The sequence below is a fragment of the Naegleria lovaniensis genome (genome assembly GCF_003324165.1).
Source record: "Naegleria lovaniensis strain ATCC 30569 chromosome Unknown tig003, whole genome shotgun sequence".
Taxonomy (NCBI): Eukaryota; Heterolobosea; class Eutetramitea; order Acrasida; family Naegleriidae; genus Naegleria; species Naegleria lovaniensis.
In genome coordinates this window covers 141,962-158,115 of record NW_025407825.1, presented here as the reverse complement: position 1 = coordinate 158,115, position 16,154 = coordinate 141,962, and the positions used below count along the sequence as shown (strand labels likewise).

The following is a 16,154-nucleotide window of genomic DNA, read 5'->3' as shown; positions in this document are numbered from 1 at the left end:
ATAAACAAAAAACAATAAAAAAGCTTGTAAGACACCTTTCGCATTCAATAATGCTTTGCACAATCTTTCAACTTTTTCGATTTTTCTTGAGAATACTTGAGACTCCTGCTCAACAAGTCGCAATAGGCCAAATGGTAATATGAATCATTGGGAAAATTGTTCATAAATCGTTCAAGAATTGACAAGTGTTTGCTCCAGTAATTTCTTGTTAAGACTAGTCCAAATTCTGGCATTGCCTCAATCACGTCTCTCAGCACAACTTCATCTTCTATCAAATGTAAAGGAAGAATGGAGTGTGCAAATTTGTGTAGAGAGCGTTTTGTAATTGTTGGGCTTTTCTTGAATATTTCCAAGATGAGATGCAAAACTTTGCTTGTGAATTCTTTTCGATTTCCTGTAGATCGAATAAATTCCAAACTTGATTCCACTTTTCTTGGACCTTGCCATGATTTAAAAAAATGTGCAAGCAAGGTATATTTGATTTGTGTCCATGATTGGTGATTTGAAACTTGTGTCTTGAAAAATCCAAACAGTTTTTTCACAAATTCGAAATGGTATTGTGGCTTCATGAATATCCGGTTGGAGTATTGATTGGAAAATAATGCATGAAGAACAGAGGGGTGAAGTTGTGTTTCGAGTGGTGCTGTAAAATAACAATCTATGCATGTCAAATCTTTGGAGTAGCCATATCTGATGCAGTACCGTCGATGCATGGCGCTTATCACCACTTGTGGATCTTGCTTGAATTTTTGTGGTAAGTTCTGCCACACTCTATTCACGTTTCCACATCCTTTCATGAGCTGTGGCATTATATCCAAGGGAAAATTTGGTGGAATGTGGTAATTCCATTTTTCAACATAATAGTTCCATTCATTACTCATCATTGTTGGAGCTAGATTTCTCAAAATATGCACATTTTTCTGTTGAATGACGAAATAATACAGTAGATCTTTAAATCTGTTGTTAGAGGATGTCAAATTATGATTGGATTTTGTTACCAATACGAATAATTCTTTTGTTCCAATGTGAAAGTAAATAAAAGGGTCATATTGAAATGGAGGTTTCATTGTTTGTCCCCTCGAATCTGTAACACTTCCAGCATTCTTAATAATTACCAAAGCAGGATATGAATACTTGTTGATATCTTTGACATTAGCGGTTACGCCCTGAAGTGCTGCTCTACAAAATGCATATCCTTTTAGCCAATCCAATTTCACACAATTCATAAATATATTATTGGATTGAATGAGTGAAAGAGCCAACACTTTCAACATTGCATCATCATTCTCATCATGACCACTGTTGTTACTAATGGTGGCCGCGCGAAGTAGTACCGATTTTTCAATGGCATTCTCCCATAATTTCTTTAAACTTGTTGCCAATGCTTGTTGATTGAAAGTACATGGAGCCCATCGAAGCATTCCCTCAATGACAGCCAAGTAACAAACTTTAGAAATCAAAGCATAATTTAAATAATCATCATCATCATCATGATTCGTGAGATGAACATTCTTGCTGAATCGCATGGGAATAAATGAAAAAATGTTCCGAAACAATTGAATCGCCTGTACGGAATGTTCAAAAGTACAATCACACAAAGCAGAGGGAAAACATGGTGGTGTTGTATCGTCTCGAAAACGGCCCGTAATACCATCGTAGTGTTGTTCTAACAGACGACAACGCTTCAATTCTTCGGCATGTTGTTCATGATCGTGTTTCAATAACATGCGGAGCGAGGTCCGAAAAAAATTCATTTTTTTTATTATCTAATAATAAATCACACCAAGTCCATGATGATTGATCGAGCTAGAAGGGATTTGTAAACTCTCAAGTATGAAAATTTGGATAGGTATAAAATAAAGTCAAATCAGCAATGAACATGTGAAACTCTATCTGTAATGCAAAAATTCAATTAAATTCTTCAAGTATTCACTTTCTGAAATGGATTTGACATCTTCATGGCCAATATTGTTGAAACTTAAATCAAGAACAGTCAAATTCTTTAAATTGTGGCCAGACGCGATGAACTTGATACCTTGAGAGCTGATTCCGTTGGAACTTAAATTCAACGTCATCAAGTTCTTTAACTTTTCACTGTTGGAAATGAATTTGGCACCCTCATTTCTGATATCGTTGGTACTTATATTTAGTAAAGTTAAATATTTCAAATTGTCACTACCCGAAATGACTTTGGTGCCTTCATGGCCAATCCTAGTTCTACTTAAATTTAGTGAAGTTACATTTTTCAAATTGCAGCTAGAAGAGATTAATTTAGCGCCTTCAGGGCCAAGAAAATTCCGTGACAAATCTAAACAAGTTATATTTTTCACATTATCACTAATGGAAATGTATCTGATACCTTCCGTACCTAAATTGTTACATTGTAAATTCAATTCCATTAAATACTTTAAATATTCGCTAGCGAAAATGTATTTGGCACCGTCACGATCAATATTACTCGAGCTCAAGCTCAATGAAGTCAAATTCTTCATATTGCTACTCTTGGCAATGGCTTCTGCACCTACAGAGCTAACATTATTGAAGCTTAAATCCAAGGAAGTCAAATTATTAAAGTATTTGCAATTAGTAATGAGCTTGGTTTCTTCTGGTCCCATGTCGTTAGAGCTTAAGTCCAATAATGTTAACTTGTGCAATTTTTCACTGTTGGTGATGGCTTCTACTCCTACATGGCCAATATTGTTATCATACAAATACAATGAGGTCAAATTATTTAAATTTTCAGTAGAGACAATCAATTTAACTCCTTCGTTGCCAATATTGTTTTCACCTAAATCCAGTGAAGTGATATTGTTCAAATAGGAACTATTTGCAATGAATTGAACACCTTCGTCACCCATATCGTTGAAACTTAAATCCAACAACATTAGATTTTTTAAATTTTCACTCTCCGAAACATATTTTACACCTTCAGAACCAATATTGCCACTCAAAGTTAGGGAGGTTAAATTTTTCAAGTGTTCACTAGTAACAATATATTTCACTCCTTCACCAATATTGTTTTGGTACAAATGAAGAGAAGTTAAATTTTTCAAATTGTCACTCTTGGCAATCAATTCAACAAATTTTGGGCCTGATTGACTCGAGACTTTGTTATAGAACGAAAGAGCCAACGGAATTTGAAATGATACTTCTCTCCATTGTTTTGAAATTTTCATGCCCACTCGGAGGATGAACATGGTATCAAAAAATCGGAGAATCTCAAAAATAATATCATCACAAAGTGGTCCCTTGCAATGATGAATATTATTTTCCATCACTGATGAGTGTATCATTTGCACGTCTGATAATAATTAATTTCTATGGTTAATGTCGGAAGGGTTGATATAATCGGGAAAGAAAATTTAAATGTTGAACATGTATTTTTTGTTGTGTTGATTTTTTTTCTACAAAACAAATTGAGGTGGAACAAACATTTAAGATCTTAAAACACGAACTTTCAAAACAATTAGGATCCTTTATTAGGATCCATTCCTTGGTTACTTCAACACACAGGGTATTTCCTTTTTCAGAAATAAAAACGGTACAACCATTAAAAAAAATGGGCAATTCAACCACAAAGACTCTCCCACAGTCCCAAAGACCTCAACGAGAAGATCAGCAAACATTCCAAGTTGAGACCAGAGAGGAGGGAACGAGATTTGTTCGTGACGATTCTCACAAAATCATGCGTCGATTATTTTCAGAAAATTATCGGTTAGTTTATAAATCAAAATCACTGAAACATGATGATACCCAATAAAGAAAAGGTCTATAATTTCGAGAATATGAGCACTTTGGAAGAACATTATCCAGATGAAATTATGATTCATATTCTACAATTTTTACCATTGGAATGCATCAAACAACTTGGACGAGTTTCAAAAAACTTTTATCATTATTGGATTGATTTTCCTCAATGGTGGAAGAATACGGCGGATTGTTGTTCCATGTTATACTTGCCAGAGTGGTATGAAAACAATACTCGAAGGAATATCTGGTATTACCACAGTCAATTTAAACCCACCATTTTAAATGCATTCAAATGCATGTCCAACAAGAATCATCACGAACATGATCCGGTCGTATTAAAGTTCGTACTTGCTGGTGCTCAAAAGAGTGGGAAAAGTATTCTCGCTGATCGAATTTTCAAAGAAAAACCATATGAGGATTCCAACTATTTTAATACGATCGGTGTGGAGTTTCGTACTAAGGTGGTGCGTTTCTATGAAGAGGAGCAATATGCAATACAGTTATGGGATATGGGAGGAGACCAAAAATATAATACAATCTTGAGGAGCTATTTTAGAGAAGCTAGAGCGTATTTCTATTGCTTTGATCTCGGTGATCATTCATCTTTTGAAAATACTCTATCCAAGTTTGAGGATTGGAAGTCTCAATATGAAATTGCAAATGTTTACGACGTTTTGGAATCTACAGATGCATGTCTGATATTGCTAGGACTTAAAGCTGATCTTCCTCACCAAGTCGATCGAGAGGAAGTATATGAGTTTTTAGAAAAAATTATTCCCAGCTCTGACACCAAATATTTGCACACTTGTCGAGTTCAATATTTTGAATTGAGCAGTAAGAGAGACTCGTACCAAGATTTGATTTTACCTTTTATTTATGGATGTTCTGTTTTGGGAAAGCTAGTCCCATAACTATGCATGTCATTGAGAAAACCAGGTTTTTATTTTCTTGCAAACATTCGAACATTCGGATGTATTCAAACATTTTAGTACGTTACAAATTGATGAGATGGCTTGAAAATTTGTGAAATAAACAGTTTCCAATTTGACAGGCACGTCACTGGCTCCTTTGATGGCGGAGGTGCATATTGATACTTTTCAGGACTGAAATACTCAACTGATGTCTTGTTGTTACTGATCATGTACACCTGAACTCCTGTCATGAACGAGACAAACGCAAACACTAAACCTGACAAGCATAAATTTCCTAAATTCAATAAGAAAAAGAATACGGTTGAAACCTGCAAAATTGGATCAAAATGTTTGAGAAATTCTTGCAACTCCAATGACCGTGCATCTCTCCACAACTCTGAAACAGATTTTCCGTACATGAGAGCAGTTCGTTTCTTTGACTCTAATTCGTAAGCTAAATTAAAGCTATGCGTAACCTCATGAATGCACAAGTAAAATAAATACAAAACCAAACACAAGCATAGAGCTGTTTGAATGATCATGGCAATCAAAAAGAGTATAAAAACAAGCTGATTCTTCTCTCCAACGCAATTCGAAATCCACAAACAGTGATGGTCATATTTGGCCGTTCTATGACCACACCTTGAACAAAACTTGGACCGTATTGGGAGCTCTGGTTGTCGAGGAGGTGATGTTTCTTCTTTTTCAGGAGCGGAATTGCTTGCAACAGGAGTGGTACTGGTTGTTGCTGTATCTTGAGCTGTAGTATCATTGTCACTCTCTTTTTCATTGTCTGAGGAAATTTTGTTACCTACTCTCTTTCTTAGAGTGTTTTTCGATTCATCGCTTGTTGGAGAATGTGTTTCAGAGTTGGAGCTCTCTTTAGGGTTCTCTGCTTTGCATGAAATAGTGGATGCTTCATTGGAAATGTCAACTACAATTGCGTCCCTTCTTGAAATGTATCCAATTCTTTTCTCGTCGCCCTCAACAAAAACTCGTCCTGGATTTGACCGCTTGCAATATTCATAGCTCGCATAACTCAAGAACCAGCATAAACAATACATCCAAAATACCCAACTGGCATTCATAATATTTAAATTCTCAAATTTCTGGGTTCCCAAACTCGAGTAAATTTCAAGAAGTGGATATTTGTGGGTCGGACTCGATGAATTTTCAAAAATTCGGAAAATGTCAATCCAGTAATAACTAATCACTAGCGGCATCAAAGCCATATAGAAAAATCCTAATAAAATTAATAAATAAACCATCTTTTCTAAATCTCTATTATATCTCATATTCTTTTCCTTTTTAATTTTCTTCTTATCCTCTTCCGATTTTGAAGGGTCGTCATCCTTCTCATCATCCTGGTCATCTTCATTACAAATGGCATATCCTGGACACCACCGATATCTACAACACAATAAATTACATCCGATCCTACATGTTGCATCACATGTTTTATCCCACAAGATCAAACAACAATCCTCAACACCACACAACAAACACATCAGTAATTATTTTTTTTTGTAACAAGTGGTCTCTTGTTTTTATTATTCAACGGACGTTGCGATTCTCTCATTGTTTGTAATTCTTTAGCATTGTTTGTCTTTGACCTCAAATCTGTACCAGTCCTATCTGGTCTATTTGAAATTGGCAGGCAAAAAGGATTTCGTTTCCAAATTACCAATTCAAGAAATTCACAAATAGTTGCATCACACAATAAAAAAATCAAACAAGCTTCATTCTCGAGAGGTTGTTATTGGGGGTTACAACCACCCACTGAAAGAAATTGGATGCAACTCGGAACAGCGTTGATGGCACCTCGCTCTGTTCTTGTCCTGCTCTTTATAACCCTCATTCTCCTTGTGCTGGAGCTTGAAGCTCAAACCGACTATACCATCACATCGTTTTCTTCAGAAGTAAGTTTTGGAACAGAGACTTTGTATTCATGCAGTGTGCATGTGGTTGAGAATGTTGAGTATGCATTTCATGGATCCTATTCCACTGTGTCTCGCGCTGTTCCATATGGTGTTGCTGATGACATTCCATCGTCGTTAGTGAAAGTAGAAGTATTGACTCCTAATTATAATGTGTCCTCCACGAGTATTGACCCTAAAAAGTTTTCCTTTGACATTGTCAGTACCTTCTATCCAGCTACACCTTCTGGAGTCACGACAACAATCAAAATTCGAAGATCCTACATTGCAAAAGGCCCAGTAACGAGGGATGTAAGTTATTGAACTATCATGATTTACTGTTGTGAAACCTGATTTTTACCAGGACAAACAACACAACGTTGTGACATACTATTACAAAGAAGCATGCGATGTCTCCAATTTGAATGTGTCATTTGTCTTTGATAGCTCCCTCAACTTGAATTCAAACAATTTAACTGCTATGAGTGGAGGATTGGTCTATGGAACAACAGTCATGTTTTACAAATCATTCTCAAGTTCCAATGATGAATTTATTCCATATGTCACTTTCCCAATTCGTTCTCAATTTTCTTCATGTGCTGCACCAACCACTCTTGTAGCCCTTATTTTAGTAATCGTTGCTTGTGTTTTAGCTGTTGTTACAACTGCCGTTATTATCAATGTAGCATATATTAAGATTTTCCTGAAGGTAGGAGAGAAGGCTTCAGAGGGTAGGAATTTATTGGAACACTAAAGATTGTGTTATTATTTTTATCTTAAAAAAATGTCAGTGGAAAAGGGAAGTGTGAAATTTTCATCACCCTCCGATCCAATATTGTTATTGAATGAAACACGGAATGATTTTAAATGGATGAGTGAAAATGAGTGTGTGCATGATGATGAAAATTATGAATGTACTCGAGTTGTTTTGCACGATTTTAATGAAATATTTCATTGTGTGGACGAGTTTGATCATTCTTCCGTTTTGGCTGTACCAAAATTAAGAGAAAAACTGAATCATCAACAATTTTCTTTACAATTTCATCATGTTCAAACACTTGGCGAATTGAATAGAAAAGGTTCACTCAATTCTCGTTTCAATTATCCAATAGATGTCAAGATTGGCTATCACTTGAATTGTCTAATCGTGAGCGATAGGTGAGTTTTTTCAATTCGAACCATTCCATCATTGAATGAATCATAGCACGAATAAGAGGTTGCAATTCTTTGATTTAACAACAAAAGAATACCAATCCACTCTTTCATTGCCTTTTCGTCCCGCACAGATAACCGTGCAAGAAGGTTCATTTGGTAATTGTTTTGTTCATATTTACATCACCGAGTCTGAACATGGAATTATTCACAAGTATGACTTGAGAAAATTTGTGCAAGAAGAGTATTCAAATTTGCAAGATTTGAGAATTTGGAGTACGTCTGAGAGCATTCGTCAGACACCACACCTGCAATTCTTAAATTTGGATATTGATAACCTAGAATTCGATGGAGGAACATGTATTGAACAGTTCAATGCGGAATTTCACACGAGTGTGTTATACGTGTGCAGTAATCAAACACCAAAACGAATTTTTGTGCTAAATTGTGAAAATGGTCATGTATTGAAAATTATATCATTGACGAATAGTTCTTTCAAACAAATGTCAGCTATTCATCTTGCTCCCACGCAACACATGTTATTGATCGTAGATTCCATGGCCCATCATTTGAAATTGATCGACAAGAACAGCGGAACAATCGTTAAAATTATTGGGAAATATGGCGGAGGAGCAAGTAAGGGAAACACCAAGCCTTTACACTTTTCATATCCGAGAAATTTATGCATTGACTACAAGACTCATCTCGTCTATATTTGTGATTCTGCCAATAATCGAATTCAGGTGTTACATTTGGCTGAAAAATGCAAGTTTGTCAAAGAATTTGGAAATCAATCTCTGTTCAACATGAGCGGTAGATTTAAAACACCCTCAGGTATATGTATGAATGAACAGAGTGGAGAGCTCATTGTGGCAGATACACAACTTCAAAGAGTACAAATATTTAGGTAATAAGGTGGTCAGAGATTGGATCAAGTCTATTATCCTCACGCCAGACTGGAGACATCGACACTGTGCGTAGATGGAAGCGTTTGTTTCGCCACACTATCCCTAGATTGAAGAAGCGGCAGCCAAACATTAAGGCATGGCGCTGTTCGTCTGGAATTTCCAAGTTGGTGGTTTAGCATTGATGATACGAAAGACAACATACGGTCGTCGCATCAAAATTGAGATAGTTGGCGGAATTTCACCAAGTTCTCTTCGTGCGTGCGTACGAAAGAGAGCTATACAAATGTGGACGGGTAAATTTTTTCAACAACACAAAAATTTGCCCCAACTTTTGAAAGAGCAGCAACTACTCTCCCATTCACTACTACTACTGAAAATGTCCAAACAAGAATTTAAATTGTTCTCCTCATTGACTCTCGGAAGCAATGGAAGCACTTCCTTTAAATTGAAACACCGAGTGGCTATGGCCCCACTCACCAGATGCCGAGCAGTCGCAGGAGATTGTGAGCATACAGACCTTGGAGTTACCTATTATCAACAACGAAGCTCGGAAGGAGGTTTAATCATCTCTGAGGTATGTAACCTGTATAAACCACGACTCACAAATCTCCTCACCTTCAACTCTTGAAATAATGTAATGATATTGATTGTTGTATTGGTATTGAATATATAAGGCTACACAAATCACACCACAAGGACAAGGCTATCCAGCCACTCCTGGTATCTACTCCAGTGCTCAAATTGAGGCCTGGAAGAAGATTACTGATGCCGTTCACAAAAAAGGTGGAATCATTGCTTGTCAATTGTGGCATGTGGGTAGAGTAAGATGGGCTGATTCCGTGAGTTCATCCTCAGTGGCATTGGGAGAACATGCTACCGATTTGAAAACCATGCAACAAGTACCTGCTGAAGCACCAAGAGCGTTAACCGTTGAAGAGATTAAGCAGGTGGTAGAGCAATACGGTGTGGCCGCTAAGAATGCCATTGAGGCTGGATTTGGTAAGTACTGGGCGATATGAATCATTTAAATTTCATCGAACTGGTATTTGAATTCGATTTGAATAATTGTTTCAAACATGATTTATGTTTGAAATTCTCTGAATATGATGAATGTGAACAAACCATCAACACAGACCTTGTTGAACTTCATGCAGCAAACGGATATCTCATTGATCAATTTTTACAAGACGGAGTGAACAAGAGAACTGATGAATATGGAGGTTCCATTGAGAATAGAATTCGATTTTTGAAAGAAGTCGTGGAATCAGTTCTCTCCCACCTCAATAACGAGTCCTATCGTGTCGGTGTCAGAATTAGTCCTTCTGGAGTGTTCAATAACATGTCTGATTCGAATCCTCAAGAGTTATTTACTGAGGTGGCCAAGTTGTTGAACAATTATAACTTGGCATACTTGCATGTGATTGAGCCTAGATCCAACTTTACCTACTCAAAGGCAGCGGAAGAAGTTGAGGCGATGGCTACTGTAGCTTGTAAACAATTGAGACCCTACTTTTCAAATCCAATAATTGCAGCTGGTGGATTTAACAGACAAACAGCCATTGATATTGTTGAATCTGGTGATGCTGATCTTGTGGCATTTGGACGTTACTTTATTTCAAATCCTGATTTACCATTGAGATTTGAAAAGAACTTGCCATTGAATGTATACAATAGAGAGTCGTTCTATTATTCTGCAGATATGGTTACTGGATACACTGATTATCCTTTCTATTCTGAAGAGCAATAACCTTGTAAAAGAGAATCCAAATTCTTGATTAGTCATTGCAAATCCTAAGGCCTCTCAACGGAGCCACTCAATAAACATTGACCAAAACAACAAGATGGTGTGATACGCTTTGTTTGTTTGTTTGTTTCCACTCTGCACTCCAGTCGTAGGTATACTTAAAATTTGAACCCCTTCACAGTTGGTAATAAAGCGATGAAGTTTCATTTGGGACGAACGTCGACTCCGAAAAAAATTACCTCAAAATGAATTCCAAAAGTCATCGTGTTTCTCTGATGCTTGCTGGCATTCTGATCATGTTGGCCTTGTTGTGTTTCTTTTCAAGTGTTGAAGGTAGAAAACACTTGACCCGATTGCCCCGACTCAATATTGCCAAACAATCGTTTGGTGTGAGCGGCTTGAGCGCTGGTGCCTTTATGGCAGTCCAATTTCAAGTAGCCTTCTCCAAATCCATTGTTGGTGCTGGAGTGGTTGCCGGCGGACCATTCTTTTGCTCCATGGGCAACGTGTTGATTGCCCTTAATCAATGTATGAGAATACCTGAATTGATTGATTTGGTAGGTTTCCGAGAAAATTCTTTGAACAACAAGATGATTCATACCCTAGTCCTAAAATTTCGTCGATTGTCGAAATATTGAAACCTTAAACATATGATGAACCTTATGGAAAGGCCCTCATGAACGATATTATTCAAGGCATGAGTATGGAGAATCTCATTGATGATACCTCCAATTTGCGAAATCATCGCATGTACCTCTTCTCTGGTCTTGAAGACGCCATGGTCGTTCAGGGTGTGATGAGAAAACTCCAAACACAACTCACTCAATACTTTAATATGAGTAGAATTGTTTCCGATTGGAATGTACCAGCCGAGCATGCCATGATTACCAACGATTATGGTAATGCTTGTAATTTCTTGGGAGAGCCTTGGATTAATAATTGTGGTATGGATGTTGCTGGAAAGATCTTGTCCGTGGTGATGGGAGCACCCATTTCAAAGAATGGCACCACTCCAATTGATGATAATTTGTATACCTTTTCTCAATCGGGAAATTACTCGGCCATGAGTTTTGATGATAAGGGTTATGTCTATATTCCAACTGCGTGTCAAGGGGGACGTGCACAATGTGCTGCCCATCTCGTATTCCATGGATGTAATCAAGGTGCAAGATATATTGGTGAGACTTTTGTGCTCCATTCTGGCTATTTGAAGCATGCCGAAGCGAATAACATTGTGGTGATTTTCCCTCAAGTGAAGAAGGAGGGATTCATTGAACCTAACCCACAAGGTTGTTTCGATTGGTGGGGATACAGTGGAATTGAAACATTTGCAACAAAGAGTGGAGTTCAGATGAGAGCAATTGCCAACATGATGAATGATTTGGGAGTTCAAATTTTCTAAAGTGCTCGACAGGTGACACTAATAAACGAAACCAATCATCATTCTGTAGAACATGTTCCAAAGATGGTCCTCCATATTAGTACACGTATGCTTTTAATCTAGTGTTGTTGAGAGTTTGGCAATCTTAGATAATTATTGATTGGGATCTTTAGGTTCGTATGTGCAAGAGAGTTCAATCAACTTGTCTTCTGAAAAGTGAACCATATTGTTCAATTTGTTTTTCAATTCTGTCACTGCTTTGAGTTTGTATGCTTTTTGGAATCTCTTAATACCTCCCTGAATGACAAAGGCAAGTTTTTGTCTCTTGAAAAAGTTTATAATTTTCTTGTCTTCATTAATGTAATCCTTATTGCCATCTTCGATGAAGGTCAAATCTGTCAAATAGAGACCTATAAATGGTATGAGAGGAGGATGACATTCTTTCATAGTGGTTCTCTATAATATTGTTGTTGTTGAATATAATACATTAATTTTTCGACCAAAAATGATTCCATCAATAATTATTTCAAATCCATACATTGTGTATGACAATATTAGAAAAATGATCAAGAGAAACACCCAACACTTACCATTTCCTTATAATTCTTAGCAGTTGACACAATCTTTTCCAACTCTCTATAATTCTCCAAATGCTTCTTTGGTACAAGAGCCCATGTCTTTTTCAGTCTCATAATGGGCACACTTCTCAATCCACCAATAATTTCCTTGAGTCCATTAAAGTTGTTGAGTTTTCGTAATTCATGAGCCACTTTGATGAATTTTCGAATGGCTTTGGCACGTTTATCTTCCTTCTTATTTTCAAGAATTTGATGAGCGACCCACAACACCACCGTATTGGTTCTGTGAATCATTTCACACACGTTGGGAGCTGCTGGTTTGTTCTTATTCCAAGCTTGTCCCAAACATTCTTTAGATTGAATTTTTTGAAAGCTACGAGTGTGTGTGAAATGTTCAATTCAATGATTCAACACGTGTGAAATACATCATTGTAATGAATTCATGTAAATTTAAAATTTAAAAAAATATTATTAGAATTATTAAAAATATAAATCAATTATTAAAATTATTGAAATTATAAAACTTACATGGCACTTTCAATTAAAGTAATTTGTCGAGCAATTTCAACACTACTCCAATCCAATACTCGAACCTCATTCAAACTCTTGAAAGATGTTTTAAATGTGGATGGAAAGACTGGTTTTGGAGCATCTTCATCCGATTCGACGTCCTTTTCTTCATATTCTTTCATTTGTTTTTCGAGATATTGTTTTTGTACCGTTGCCATCGTGTCACGTTTCGATTTCAATCGTTTCATTTCAATTCTCAAATTATCTGCCAACTTGTCAAATGTTTTTGCCATGTGATTTTCAATAAAATTGGACATGAGTTTGACCAATGAAGGATTACTCTTAAAATCATTGCTATGATCAGTGATCCATCTCTTACAAATTCCATAAATATTAATTCGAGTAGGAGCCAATACAGATAATTCAAATTGTTTAAATAATTGAGGATCTGATCGAATTTGAATCGAAGGAGGAGGTAAATTCCATTTTAAGATTAACAATTCGAGAACTTTTTCAGCAGTTGTGAATGAATGATAGGTCAATAAAAAGGCATCCTTAATGGCTAAATCTTGTACGGATTGTGACATGGTCATTCTTTCAATTAATTTTTCCAAAGTTGCTCCAATCAATGAACCATCTTCTGCAAACGCAACATTTTCACCAGGAACTTCAGGTTCTTCAAATTTGGCATGATCGATAGATCGTCTTTCCATGAGAGAATCCAAATCTTCCGAATAACGAGATTCAGGTTTTTCCAAACTCGACACGGATCTCAAATGTTTCACAATTTGTTTCGTTTCATGAGCGGACAATAATGAACCATTGACAATTGATCTCAAATAATGAATCCATCGACGTCTCTCCTCTGCCGATTCACACTCAAAAATCTTTTGCTTTTCTGGAGCATAGACGAGTTTGAAACCTCGATCTCCCCATTTTTCAACCATACAAGTGTGATCAATGAAATAGAGTTTCTTTTCACGTTTCACGGAGGGATGAGAGGAATCCAAAGTGACAACATTCTTATTGATCCAACTAATAATGAGAACATTTTCAAAAAGATAGGCCTCACAAGGTGGAGATTTTTGACCTTTTCGAATTTGATAAATTAACTTGTCATTGGAATCATAGTAATTGGTGAGACATGTCGAATCAATGGTTTGTACAGAAAAGATGAAACGAGGCATGGTTGGAACTTGTTCTTCTAGAATGGAGCCTCTTCGTGGTCGAACTGTTTTGTAAACACTCGTTTCTCGTTCAGAGACTGAAGATCTTCGCATGGATCCAGATAAATTGGATTCCAAATCGAATGCCGTGTAAGATTCTAAATTTTCAATATTCAATCGATTTTGAATTTCAAAAGTTCGATTCAATTGATATGCCAATTCCAGTACTTGACTTGTGGTAATCATTTTCTTTTCTAATTTGTAGATGGCAGTGTCAAGTTTTGGACATGGATGATTTTCTGGAATTAAAGGTTGAAAAACGTCACGAATTTGAATTAAATAATATGTCAATCGAGCTGCTGGCTGTTGAATGAGTTGATCAAAGGTTAAAAATTCAGCAGCGGTCGATTGTTGTTCTTTTTTAAAACTTGCTCTTGCTTCTACATCGAGTTTGGTTTCAATGACATGTTTCAATTGCTTGTCATCGGCGAGAAGAATCTTTTGAATTCTGTATCGAAGTCCTTTTTGTGTGTAATCGACCAAATATTGATCGATATATTTTGTAATGAGAGTTTCTTGAACAAAATCGAGAATAATTTCTCCAAATTCTTCAAGCCACTGATCATTGGCCTCTGAAACACTTTGTTCTGCCACATGTCTTTTCAATTGCATTAATTTTAAATGTCTCTTGTCTGCACTAAACATGTTAATCAAATAATTGAATAATTTTTCCATTACTTCTTTTTCTCCTTCAATATTTCTTTGATGAATGAGTTCCATAATTGGATTTTTGTAAATTCGAGGTAACAAGTGACCCAATTGATTCAAATATTCTTCTTCTCTTTGAATAAACCTCTTAATATACAATCCAAGATTCTTTTTAGGAATTTGTGGCAATGGTTTTGACTTTAAATCTTGCGTCGATTGACTTTGTATTGGAATTGGAGGTAATACTTTGTGTGGTGACGATGGTAGCAGTAATAGAGGTGAGTTTGTTGTGTTCTCATCTTGGATCATTAATCGTTGTGCCATCTTATTTTGTTTGAGTGAAATTTTCGATGGAATTCGATTCAAACCAGTCGAAACTGATACATTTGCCATTGCAATGGCATTTTCAAATTGCTTAATTCTTTCATTTACACTCACAAGATCAGCAGCTCCCAAAATTCTTCTCGCAAAACTCAAATCTTCTTCTTGTTCTTGACGTTCTTGTTTTAATCGTTCTTCTTCTTCCTGTTGAGAAGTTCCATTAACTTTCAATTGAGAAGGTCTTCTTGGAGGTGGAGGAGGTGTCTTGTTAGGCTTTGTGGGCCATTGAGATGCTTGATTGTCACTTGTCTTGTCTTGTTCATAAATATCCATTTGAACACTAACACCCAATGCAATTTGCAAATGCTCAGGTAATGCTTGAATGTCATCTTGATCGATTTTTGTTGCTGAAAATGTGATGGTTGTTGAGGAAATATCTCGAGGTGAAGACGATGATGAAAATCTCATTCCAGAATAATCCAATGTCAGGAAACGACTTGATAAAATATATCTATGAATATGTACAAGTATATTATTGAAAATGTAAAATAATGTTGAAATGAAAATTGTGAAAGTTGAATATATAGTAGTAATCATCATCATCATGATTTCCAAAAATGTACAATTGATGACAGGATGTATTCCATTGGAATCAAACACACACAATGTATCAATATATTCCTATCACACACAATTTCACGATGAACACATGAATATACCTACTCTAAAACTTTTTCTGCCTTTTCGGGATATGCATACACTCCAACGGAAGCAACGATCAATGAAACTGCAAAGAAAATATCAATACTTGATGTAAAAATCACCGCAGAAAATAGAATTCCCATTCCGTAATGTGATGATGAAAGTGTGATGTCCTTTCTTCTTTGTAATCAGAGAGAGATCAAAACAACAACAATAACGGCATCCGACTCGATGGTCGCAACGGAAAGAGCTGTTGGTCGAGTCAAGTGTTTGGCACAAATTTTTTTTTAAAGGAACGTCTTCAGCTCTTTGGCAGTTGACAGTTTACATGGCGTGAATTAACTTGTCATTTAAATTGAAGGATTTCTTTATTTGTTCTATTTACATGAACGCTTAATATTTAGGTA

General features: G+C 36.3%; 9 protein-coding genes across 9 annotated transcripts; 5 read left to right on the top strand and 4 right to left on the bottom strand.

Moving 5' to 3' along the window:
• Positions 1 to 44: 44 nt before the first annotated feature.
• On the bottom strand, positions 45 to 1,526 carry C9374_009506 (uncharacterized protein; the record flags this gene model as incomplete). The annotated part of the gene is made up of 1 exon (XM_044699701.1): positions 45 to 1,526. One exon carries the CDS (start codon positions 1,524 to 1,526, stop codon positions 45 to 47), a length of 1,482 nt encoding a protein of 493 aa, XP_044554823.1.
• Positions 1,527 to 1,889: 363 nt separating this feature from the next.
• C9374_009505 (uncharacterized protein) lies at positions 1,890 to 3,293 on the bottom strand (the record flags this gene model as incomplete). Its single annotated transcript, XM_044699700.1, has 1 exon — positions 1,890 to 3,293. The coding sequence occupies one exon, from the start codon at positions 3,291 to 3,293 to the stop codon at positions 1,890 to 1,892; it is 1,404 nt and encodes a 467-aa protein (XP_044554822.1).
• Positions 3,294 to 3,743: 450 nt separating this feature from the next.
• On the top strand, positions 3,744 to 4,661 carry C9374_009504 (uncharacterized protein; the record flags this gene model as incomplete). The annotated part of the gene is made up of 1 exon (XM_044699699.1): positions 4,260 to 4,661. One exon carries the CDS (start codon positions 4,260 to 4,262, stop codon positions 4,659 to 4,661), a length of 402 nt encoding a protein of 133 aa, XP_044554821.1.
• Positions 4,662 to 4,735: 74 nt separating this feature from the next.
• Positions 4,736 to 6,169, bottom strand: C9374_009503 (uncharacterized protein; the record flags this gene model as incomplete). Its single annotated transcript, XM_044699698.1, has 1 exon — positions 4,736 to 6,169. One exon carries the CDS (start codon positions 6,167 to 6,169, stop codon positions 4,736 to 4,738), a length of 1,434 nt encoding a protein of 477 aa, XP_044554820.1.
• A 285-nt stretch (positions 6,170 to 6,454) lies between these two features.
• On the top strand, positions 6,455 to 7,331 carry C9374_009502 (uncharacterized protein; the record flags this gene model as incomplete). Its single annotated transcript, XM_044699697.1, has 2 exons — positions 6,455 to 6,889; positions 6,942 to 7,331. The coding sequence occupies 2 exons, from the start codon at positions 6,455 to 6,457 to the stop codon at positions 7,329 to 7,331; spliced, it is 825 nt and encodes a 274-aa protein (XP_044554819.1).
• A 30-nt stretch (positions 7,332 to 7,361) lies between these two features.
• On the top strand, positions 7,362 to 8,640 carry C9374_009501 (uncharacterized protein; the record flags this gene model as incomplete). Its single annotated transcript, XM_044699696.1, has 2 exons — positions 7,362 to 7,735; positions 7,782 to 8,640. 2 exons carry the CDS (start codon positions 7,362 to 7,364, stop codon positions 8,638 to 8,640), a joined length of 1,233 nt encoding a protein of 410 aa, XP_044554818.1.
• A 373-nt stretch (positions 8,641 to 9,013) lies between these two features.
• On the top strand, positions 9,014 to 10,384 carry C9374_009500 (uncharacterized protein; the record flags this gene model as incomplete). The annotated part of the gene is made up of 3 exons (XM_044699695.1): positions 9,014 to 9,211; positions 9,312 to 9,636; positions 9,771 to 10,384. The coding sequence occupies 3 exons, from the start codon at positions 9,014 to 9,016 to the stop codon at positions 10,382 to 10,384; spliced, it is 1,137 nt and encodes a 378-aa protein (XP_044554817.1).
• A 242-nt stretch (positions 10,385 to 10,626) lies between these two features.
• Positions 10,627 to 11,783, top strand: C9374_009499 (uncharacterized protein; the record flags this gene model as incomplete). The annotated part of the gene is made up of 2 exons (XM_044699692.1): positions 10,627 to 10,938; positions 11,052 to 11,783. 2 exons carry the CDS (start codon positions 10,627 to 10,629, stop codon positions 11,781 to 11,783), a joined length of 1,044 nt encoding a protein of 347 aa, XP_044554816.1.
• Positions 11,784 to 11,915: 132 nt separating this feature from the next.
• On the bottom strand, positions 11,916 to 15,890 carry C9374_009498 (uncharacterized protein; the record flags this gene model as incomplete). The annotated part of the gene is made up of 4 exons (XM_044699691.1): positions 11,916 to 12,218; positions 12,353 to 12,713; positions 12,869 to 15,556; positions 15,769 to 15,890. 4 exons carry the CDS (start codon positions 15,888 to 15,890, stop codon positions 11,916 to 11,918), a joined length of 3,474 nt encoding a protein of 1,157 aa, XP_044554815.1.
• Between the last annotated feature and the right edge of the window lie 264 nt (positions 15,891 to 16,154).